We start from the raw sequence: 9911 nt of genomic DNA on the forward strand, positions 1-9911 counted from the left end.
ACGACTGCAATACCAAATACATGCCATGCTGCCATACTGCAATGCCCGGCGGCGCGGTGGGCTGCAGGCCAGTGCCCCCGGCCACTACGTCAGCTGGCTCCAGTGAGCGCGGCGCAACAAGCAGGGAAGCACTACAGCGACCATGGGAAGGGAGCGACTTGGTGGCGCTGCGGCCGAAGCCACCCATTTGGGGACCAAAGGCCCACATCTTTGGTCCACCATCCAAACCCCCACCGTCCAAGCGCCTGGCCCTATCCTTCCCGGTGTCTCACTGCTCCATACCTGCCCCTCTCCCCACCGGGCTCTTTGGGTTAGGTTGCAGGCAAGCCAGGCGCGCGACATCTGTTCGTGATCAGTATGGATGGCGTCATACTCATTTCTGGCGTGTTTGTGTGTGGCAAGCCGTGTTCCCATGCCCAGAATTGTGGACACGGCCGCGCCAGCCCAGCCCCACGCCAGCCCACAGTGCGTGTACTTCTCCACTCCGTTCTGAATTGCTGTAGCTCATGTGGCGGTGGGGCACGAGGAGCAGCGTAGGCGCCCATGCTTGGGTCGACTACAGTATTGTGTTACTTCGAAGGCGCATTCGTTCCACCGCCTTCCTGCTGACTCTGTAAACAAGGAGGTGGCTGCCTTAGGGAGGCAGGAAAAGGGCTGAGCCCTCCCCTCCCGGGTCGTTATCAACCCAGCCCACCTTGACGCGGGCGCCTACTAAGCACACGCAAATTGCACACGCCTCTATGTTGGGGGCCTTTGGCATCCCCGCAAATCCGGACGTGGCCGGTTGGGTGGGGTGCACAGTCCGTGCTAACCCGCAGCTAACAAACTAGTCACGTCACTCGCCGCCAATCGACACGTGCACCCTCAGCCCCACGCCCTGCTAGCGCCGTTCAGGCTCTCAGCCCGGCCCCGCCGCACTGAGCCACTGAGCCTGCCCCACTGAGCCTACCCCACTGAGCACGTCACTCTGTAAAAAACAACGCCTGCTGGCCGGCTTGCCAACCGTTGTCACAATCGCGGCAGGCATCACTCTACCCGCGGACACACACCTGCCTGCGTCAGGACCAAAGCCGTGGGCACTGCGACACACTCCCCACTCCCGCGCAGATCAGTCCCCCTGGTGGAGGGGAATAAATGCCCTTGACCAGCGACCGGCAGGGGAACGCAGCCGGGTCCTCCGTGTCAAAGGGAGACACGCTGCATACCCTTCGCGGCCTTATTATGGCAGTGGCATTATGCATGCTGGCTGCTGCCATCCCAGAAGGCTTCTGTGCTACGGCTGGGCGATGCCTTTGCCTGGGCTTGTGGTCGTGGTTCCCTTTCGCGCCGAGCAGGGATCTGCGCTCACCTGCTGGCCCATGCCTTGCCGCCCCCTGCTGCCCCACCGAACCCAGCAGAGCCTCACTGACGCTGTGCCTCTCCGCCGAGGCCGCTGTGGCTCCAGCACGCAGGGCCAGAGCTTTGCGCTGGTGCTGCACAATAAGCTGTGGCGCAGTTTGCCCCGCCGTCACCGCCTTGCCCTCTGGCCGCCTTACCTCCCTCCCCAACGGCGGCCCGCGCCCCACATCAACCTTTACGTCCTCCCTGACAAGTGCGGCCCCGCCCCCGTCCGGCCCCTCCCTGCAGTCCATGAATGCGTCAAGCACCGGGTCCGCCTGCCTCAGCCGCTCCGGCGGTGTGTCCGGGTGCCGGGCCCTCGCCGCCAGCACCGCCAGCAGTGTCTCAAAGGCGTCGAAGCGGCCGCTCTCGCCCATGTAGGCGCCCGTCACGCTGCTGAAGGCCATGTGCTGGGCGGCGCAGCGCAGGGAGCGCACCTTGCGAGCGTACTCCTACACGCGAAGCAGTCCGGGGCGTCAGGCAGGTGGGGTGCGTGAGCAGGAAGGGGACGAAGAGAGCAGGCACGAATTGACGTGAGCGAGACAAGCATGCACCGCATCGCACACGCACCATACGTTACCCCTTCACTCAGCTTCACGCCGCACCACACAAGCAAGCCCCGCTAGCCGTCACCCCACTAATCCGTTGTAACCCACCTCTGGACCTATGGCCCCCAGGATGGTGTGCAGTCGGGGAATGTCTGCCTCCGCCACCCGAACCCCGAAGTCGTTCCAGTCCAGGTACGGCTCCCACGCTTCCAACACACCGTCGCCAATCACCACAGGCACACAGCCAGCCAGAGCCGCCTGGAGCTGCATGGGTGTAAACCGTAGCGGGGTCAATGCTAGTGGTGACTGTGTGTGTACGTAATGCCATCATCGTTTTGGCATGGGTAGGCCCACAGCAGGCCCGCATTACCAGCCCCAAGCCGGGGGCCTGGGGGCGGTGCCGACCTAGCGAATACGCACCTGCCGCTGCCCGTGGCCGCCGCCCATGGCTCCAAAGCAGAACTTGGAGGTAAGCAGGTGACGCGAATAATTTTTGTCCCCGGGGGCCACGAAATAGCCGGGGCGGTCCCAGTGGTGGAAATGAACCTGCGTGCGGTGCACTCAGGGTACTCATCAGCTTCCGCTCAGAGGTCATATGAACACGGTTTTGCTGGTTTTGGAGACGAACGCTAAACACGCTGCCCGGTGAGCAGCCCTTCAGCTGCACGCTGCCGTGCGGCCTGCGCGCTTTCAATTCCCATTCACGTGCCACATGACTTCTGCTGCAGTAAGGCCAGCAGCCCTAATGCAAGCAAGAGCCAAGGTGCCCGCCTGCCTCTTGTGAGCGTGCCCCTGACACATCGTGATGACCCACCGCCTGCCGCGTCATGGCTGAGTAGCCCATGGCTCCCGGGCAGTTGGGCCACACGCCGTCTGTCGCGGGCTTGGACCTGTCCTGACAGATGCGCCTGCGGAAATGCGCCAGGAGCGAGACCGCAGTACGCGGGTTGGAGGCAAGCAAGCTGGGGCAACTAACTGGGGGCCTGCTGGCAAACCCTGCTTGGCGTGTGCTGCTTTGGTTGGTTGGCGCTTACCCCGCAAACCAGAACAGCGGCCCATTGCGCTCCCGGATCTCCGGCGGCGCCATGGTCGCAAACTTTGGGTGGTGCCGTGATCGCGTGATGCCGTACTTCTCCAGCTTCCGCAATGAGATGTACACAGGCAGTACAATGTCGGTGGCGTTGCGGTGCGAGGCGCGCCAGGGTGAGGAGTTGAGGCGCTCTGCCTTCTTGGAGCTTGCCAGCCCCCAGTGGCTCACGAACGTCACGTTGGCGGACAGCGGGCCGCGCTCGCTCTCCAGCCGACCCATGTCACCTGCACGGGGTTGTGTTTGCCGCGGAGCGGCAAGGCGAGGGAACAGAGCGAGCACAGGACACACCAATGGGATAGGCTGAGGCGTGTTGCTTGAGATTGGGAATGGAGTTTGGGCGAATGTGAGTGAGTGGGAACCGCCGCCGTCCTGCATGGTCTTACATGTGCAGACGCCCCCCCCCCAACAGCCAGCCAGCTCCCCCCTTGTCCCGCGCCTCATCACTGCTACAGTACTGCCCACCCACCGACGGCTATCACGAAGTGCCGGCCGCCGCCCGTGGCATTGAACCAGGGGTGTGCGTGCCGCAGGTGGTGGATGGCCCGCTGGAGCACGTAGGCATCACTGCTGCTGCGCAGCCGCACAGGGATGAAGTACCAGTCTGCCTTGGCACCATCCGCGACCCGGGCGCCTGTGAATATGGGCGCGCGTGGGTGTGTGCGGGTGCAGTGGTGCAGGCATACATGGGGAGCGGCAGATACTAACCAGTAATACTGCTCTCGCTCCATTTACTCCATCCGTTTGCGGGTTTGCCCGCGCGCACCTGACGCCGTTAGCATCTCGAGGAAGTGCCGAATGGTCCACCGGTCAAGGTTGATGTCGGAGCGCCTGCCCATGTGTGCATACTTGTGATGAACAGGACGATCAAGGACGGGATGATCCCGGGGGAGTGCGTGCGCGGGGGTCCTTGCGCGCTGCTATAACAGACTGCTGGCCGTGCAGGAATGTCATCAGCAGACACTGGGGTGCTGGGCCTATTGGCCAAACCGGCCCTTGAGATGCGGTCCAGCCGAGACCCGTGCGGCGCCCCACCCACCCCCTTTCCTTCCGTGCGCTCCGGCATTCCCCGCCCCCCCCACCCACCATGGTCGTACTCTTCCTCCCCAATCCCTCCACCCCTCCACCCCTCCCTCACCACGTGGTGAGCTCGGGCGGCAGGTCGTAAATGTACACACGGGGCCCGACAGCCCGGGGCGTGTAGCCGCGGTCCGACAGGACCACAGGCGTCTTGCCATCGGCCCCGCCCAGAGAGAGCGCGCAATCATTTCCGAAGTAGCCTGGAAGCGAGTAAAGCAACGTGCGCAACCGGGATTGCAGTGGGCTGCTGAACATGGCATGCTGCAAACGCATCAAGGCAGGTGGGGGTGGGTAGGGTGGGGGTGGGCACAGCAAGAATGGCAACAACCAGCAGAGGTACGTGCGTACGGCACCAACAATTGGCACGCACCGGGCCTGCAGTGGCAGAAGCCCGCCACGCACGCGCCCCGTGTCGGCCCATGGCAGCCGTTGATGCAGGTGTTTGCCTCCGAGTTGCACTTGTTCACGTCCTGGGTGCCCAGAAGTCTGCAGCGCTCGGCCAGGGCCTTGCGGCTCAGTGGCTGGTGGCACGCCGGCCCCGTGCGGTTGCGAGGGCAGTCGCACCTGCAGGTGTGCGTCATCACAGCAGTGACGACCACGCACGCACAATGATAAGCAAGTGCGGTGCGAAGGGGCGATGGAAACTTATGAAGCTGCACCAGCTGTGAGCTGCCACACGCAAGGAACCCCCATGCGCCCATACACCTGCATGCGCCCATCTCCGGAGGTAGCGTGCGTGTGTACGGAGCCCTCCGCAGCATGCGCGTGCCCCGCCCTGCTGCGACTTGTGTGCGTGGGTCGATACCGGCGGCCACAACCGTAGCTAGCGCACCTGCCCAGCTCCTCATTGCAGGTGCCATACACCGTGCAACCAGCCGCGCAGGGCTTTGCTCGTGTGTGTTGTGCTAGAACCGCAAGAGCAATCGCGATGACGGAGAGGACCGGGGGACCGGGGAGCCGCCGTGCACCATGTGACACGACCTACGCTTCACAAGGAAGTTTGCTTGGCAGTTTGTTGACAGTCGCCCGTGAAGCCCAGGCCGGACGGTTCATTGTGGGCATGATTATTAATGGCACCAGCAATAGTGCTGCCAAAAGGCTCACCAGGCGCAAACGGTCGCGAGGCATCCCTAGCCCGACGTGATGCTGAGACGATTGAAGCCTCACTCCCGCGTAGGTGCAAGTACGTGTAACTATGTATCCAGTGAGTTTCCAGTGTTGCTGATCACTGCTGCCTATTATACGCGGCCCGTAATATGTGCAAAGGTAAACCGTCTACTCGAGGCGAGGTATGCAGTCATCGGCCCGCTTGTTATGTCAGTTGTAATGCATAGTCACTACTTAAACCTAAGTCGCTTGATGCTTCGCACCATGCCCAAAGTCAGCGAGCGATCGACACGACGTCGGTTGCGGTCGTTGCCCTGGCTTTTCTGGCACAGCAGCTCAAATCCAGCACTCCGCAAATGGATGATAAGCCTTGCATGTCTACTAAAGCTATACTATCATGTCCGGACTCGCAGTCACCTCCCATGGTCATGTCACCGTCGACGACCCACTGACAGCCCATTCCCTTGGAACTTGCCCTGGTATCAGCCGGTATGATGTGTGAAGATGGTTGCTATGTGGGTGTCATGTGGGTCATGCTGGACGTGCATGCTGGACAAGGCACCACCTGCCGGCTGGGCTGTCCGCCATAGTGTGATGGTTTGGCATGTAGTGGCGCCGGTGTTGGACTTGTGGGCCGTAGGCTGCACAGCCAGTATGAGCGCCCCCCCCCCTGCGGTGCCCCCACCCCCCGCTGCGGACTTGCACAAGCGGTAGCTGGTACTTAACACAGCTGTACACGTGCCTACGCCATGTTGGGCAATTTACGTCGACCCTCCCTGGACGCGCGTGCAAGGATGTGTGGGGACTGGCCGCAGGACCATGCTGCTGAGGCTGGTAAGGTGTGGACCCGAATGGTGCTCGTGCACCAGTTCGCGTGAGCCCGGAAAACGGGGACCCTGACCCCCGGACCCGAGCAGCCGAGCTGGTCTCCGCTGCGCTGCTGCTGCGTGGCGTGCCTCCGACTTTACGCGACAGACACCTGTACGCGTTCGAGCAATTTGTTTCATGTTGTGCGAGTTGCAAGCTGGGCCAGACTTTTTTGTCATGGCGTATGACGCGGCAACTGGATTCGTGAAGCTCCCCATTTTTGATGCGCAGTCATCTTGCACTATCATTGATGCATTGCAATCGTTCCATGCAGACAAGCAAATTGAGCTGTTGAAAATAAACGCTCACCATACTCAAGCCACAACTCCCAGCTGCTAACGTTTATTTGCTGTAAGTTTGACTGCTTTAAGTCTGGAACGATATTAGACAAGCGCTAAAGGACCGGAGCGACTCAGAGCGAGCGACGACAGGTGCGCGCCGTTTGCGCGCGCCGCAGGGCTTGCTGCGCTTCAGCTCCGTAGTGTGTTGGAGATATATGGAGGCCAAAATGGAGGGTCGAAGCACAGTCAGTCATGAACGTCGGCATCGCGAATGCACATACCTCCGCCTCCAGCTCGCCGCTGCTGCTTCCCCTCGCATGTTCTCCATGTCCAAACCCCATGCAGTTACGGGCAGCGGTGTAAAGTGACGGGTTTGGCTTGCGCAGTTAGCTTGCGCTGTACACGTCGGATACGCCGCTGCAACACCTCTCCCACCGCATTTCCTTGAGCTCTTACGGTTCGCTCCTGTTGCTCGCGTGTGCCCGACTGCCCCACCTACCTCCTGGAAATCACGGCGTACTGAAGGACTGGTATCATCCGTCTCCGCCACCAAGAGCAGGCGCAGCCGCGCACTGCCGCGTGCTGTCTGTCTTCAAAGGAGCTGGGGCCAGAGCTGAGCGGCGCACCACGGGCCCGAACCAGACCGCCCTCGAGCAGCGAGTGAACTAGCACAGCCACAGATCCGCACAGACGCAATCACAGCTACAGTAGCAACCGCAGCCGCAGTCACAGCTAGGGGTGAAGGCGGCACGGCGGTTTGAGGAGCGTGGAGGAGGCAGCCTGGGCCGCTCGTGAGGCCTTGGACACAATCCTCGCCACGTACGCAACCAGAGCCGGCTGATTCACCAAGCCCACAGCTGGTTACTCTGCCTTAGCAAAGTAGCTGTGAAGCGGACGATCACTGAAACCCCGACAAGGAAAGGGGAGTATGCCGCTGCTGTCGATGTTCAAAGCGCTGCCGGCCGTGGCTGCGGCCGGCGCACTGGCGGCGGTCAGCGGCGCCGGCTACTTGCTCACACAGCAGCAGCAGGTAGGAGGCCTGGGGATCTGGGTCGGGGGTCAGGGGCCGAGCTGCAAGAGAGTCGTAGGCATAGTGAGATGGGACAGAGACGACGACGGGTACAAGGGTACAGGCGGCTCACACTGTGGCGGTCGGGGACGGGGACCTGGAGGGTGGGTTGGGTTGGAAGGGTGCTGAACCAAGGGCGTGGCTCACGGGGCATACTTGCGTGGGTTCCGTGAGTTTGGGCTTCACGCGCAGCACGATGTATCTTAATTGACGACACGGCGGCCACAGGAAGGATATGGTGGTGTCGCCGTGTCTTGGCCCAACGACCCAAATCCCATCCCCCAACCAACTGCAACCCCACACACCACCACCACCAAAACGTCCGCCCCTCCCATGATGCATGGCACCCTCCCTTTCTTGCTCGTGCCAGCACCTGTGGGGCGGCAGCGGGCGGCCCGAGGGCGATGACGACCTGGAGCTGCTGGAGCGCCCGCCGCCCAGGTGGGGGCCGGGGGGGGGGGGCGAGGTGGAGGTGGAGAGCTACCAGCCCAAACCTGGGCCTGGGGGAGGTTGAGGGCCTGGGGGCCGAGGGCCTGGGGGTGAAGGGCGGCGGGGGGCGGTGTGCGTGTATGTGTACGTGGGTGCTGGGGAAGAGCGCATGTGGGTTGGCTGCTTGTGTGTGCAGAGAGTACCAGTCCTACTTGCCTGCGTGAGGTGCCACGCCGTGCCGTTCCGCAGCGAGCGTCCAGTCCATCGTCCATATGCGAGATACCAACAATGCCGTGGGAATCGTGGGGCCTGGTCCTAGCTAAGTCTTGGTAACTAGACTGAGATGGTCAGAAGTCCAGACATAAAACGTGCGACGCCCAATCTCTGGGCAATGCGGCCTCGCCCCGCTCCCCCGCAGGCCCGCCCAGCTGGAGCGGCTGCGCGGCAGCAGTCGCGACCGGCCCTTTGACCTGCTAGTCATTGGCGGCGGGGCCACGGGGTCGGGCTGCGCGCTGGACGCGGTGACACGGTGAGCTGGGTGGGGGAGGCGAGGAGAGGAGGAGGTGGGGGAGGCGGCGGAGGAGGGGAGGCGGCGGAGGAGCGGAGAAGGAGGTGGGCAAGGGTACGGGACGCAAGTGCGCAGGTGGCACTTGGCACAAGTAGGGATGGTTAGAACGAAGATAAACGGACCAGAACCGACCTTCCTTCAGTGATAGGCATCGGCCGCACATGCCGTGCCTGCATCTGTATCACGTGAACAACCCGCAACGCGTAGCACGCCGCCGTGGGCCTTCCCCGCCCCGCCTTCACTTCTTAATTAATCATGAGCGTAACACCCACACGAGCTTGCACACATGCCTCCACACCATCATCGCCCCCATCACCTGGCTAGCCATGCCTCCACGCCCCTGTCCCCCCCCCTCGCCACCCCATACCGAACACATATACACACACAAAAACACAACACGCACAAACACACACACACACACACACACACACACACACACACACACACACAGTCACGCGACGCTCGGTAAATGGTGGGTATCGGTAAGTAACTCCGGCGTCGTCTGGGCGGGCTTTCGTTTCGTTTTTTAACACACACACACACACACACACACACACACACACACACACACACACACACACACACACACACACACACACACACACACACACACACACACATAGGTATCCGTAAGTAACTCCGGCGCCGCTTGGGCGGGCTTCGTTTTTTGTTGTTTGTTTTCGAACACACACACAAACCCAACCCAACCCAACCCACGCCGCCCACCATGTCCGCGATGTGCCGCAGCACCAGCTGCATGGCGCCGTAGTTGGCCTGCACGAAGGAGCCGGGGCCCACGCACGCCGCCACGCCGCCAAAGTCCTGCCACGCCGCCGCCGGACCCGCCACGTGCGCCCAGGCGTCACCCAGGATGGCGTTGCGGCTGGCGTCTGGTTGGAAGTTGAGCCAGATGGAGTGGACCAGCGGCGGCGGCGCCGCCGCCGGGGCCCTGGGGGAGGCGGCGGAGGAGCCGGCTGCGCCGCCCGAGCCAGGCGCCTGGGCTGCCGCCCCGCCGGGTGCTTCTTCGGAGAGGCACGGCGCCATGGGCTGCCCGGGCGGCCCCGCCAGGTTCCACAGCGCCCGACACAGCTGCAGCACCGACGCCAGGGCCCGGTCGGCGGCGGAGGCGGCGGCGGCGGCGGCGGGGGAGGAGAAGTCGGTGCCGGGTGGCGGCGGCGGCGCGTTCAGCACCAGGACCACCTGCGCGTGCGGCGTGGCATGCACGCACGTGTGCGGGGGCTGTGTCAGGCGTGGGGTTTGAGGGTGCGGGGGTGAGTGCGTGCGGGCTGAGCAGCGTGGGGGCTGTGGTCGGGTCACAGGGGATGGAGGCACAGCTGGTGTGCGGTAGCAGCCGCCGTTCATTGCGGCACAGCGCGTGGCAGTACCTCACATCGCTGTCCGGCCCCGCCCCTCACGGCCTCCCGGCCTCCCTGCCCGCCAGCCCCCCAGCCCCCGCCCCCGCCCCCGCCCCCGCCCCCGCCCCCGCCCCCGCCCCCGC

At 63.2% G+C, this 9911-nt stretch overlaps 2 protein-coding genes across 2 annotated transcripts in view; one reads left to right on the forward strand and one right to left on the reverse strand.

The window, feature by feature from the left end:
• Positions 1 to 558: 558 nt before the first annotated feature.
• On the reverse strand, positions 559 to 5564 carry CHLRE_13g577400v5 (uncharacterized protein). Its single transcript, XM_043069485.1, has 11 exons — positions 5197 to 5564; positions 4925 to 5073; positions 4463 to 4656; positions 4151 to 4292; positions 3779 to 3843; positions 3482 to 3646; positions 2960 to 3239; positions 2740 to 2833; positions 2346 to 2471; positions 2034 to 2189; positions 559 to 1829 (listed from the first exon to the last, which is right to left on the reverse strand). The coding sequence occupies exons 1-11, from the start codon at positions 5218 to 5220 to the stop codon at positions 1059 to 1061; spliced, it is 2166 nt and encodes a 721-aa protein (XP_042917460.1). The 5' UTR covers positions 5221 to 5564; the 3' UTR covers positions 559 to 1058.
• A 640-nt stretch (positions 5565 to 6204) lies between these two features.
• CHLRE_13g577450v5 (uncharacterized protein) overlaps positions 6205 to 9911 on the forward strand; it is an 11378-nt gene continuing 7671 nt past the window's right edge. Inside the window, exons 1-5 of the mRNA XM_043069486.1 lie at positions 6205 to 6497; positions 6873 to 7377; positions 7787 to 7857; positions 8264 to 8374; positions 9284 to 9629. Coding sequence (XP_042917461.1) covers positions 7276 to 7377; positions 7787 to 7857; positions 8264 to 8374; positions 9284 to 9629 — 630 coding nt within the window. The 5' untranslated portion in view covers positions 6205 to 6497; positions 6873 to 7275. The remainder of the gene's footprint in view (positions 6498 to 6872; positions 7378 to 7786; positions 7858 to 8263; positions 8375 to 9283; positions 9630 to 9911) is intronic.

Source organism: Chlamydomonas reinhardtii, chromosome 13 (genome assembly GCF_000002595.2).
Source record: "Chlamydomonas reinhardtii strain CC-503 cw92 mt+ chromosome 13, whole genome shotgun sequence".
Taxonomy (NCBI): domain Eukaryota; kingdom Viridiplantae; phylum Chlorophyta; class Chlorophyceae; order Chlamydomonadales; family Chlamydomonadaceae; genus Chlamydomonas; species Chlamydomonas reinhardtii.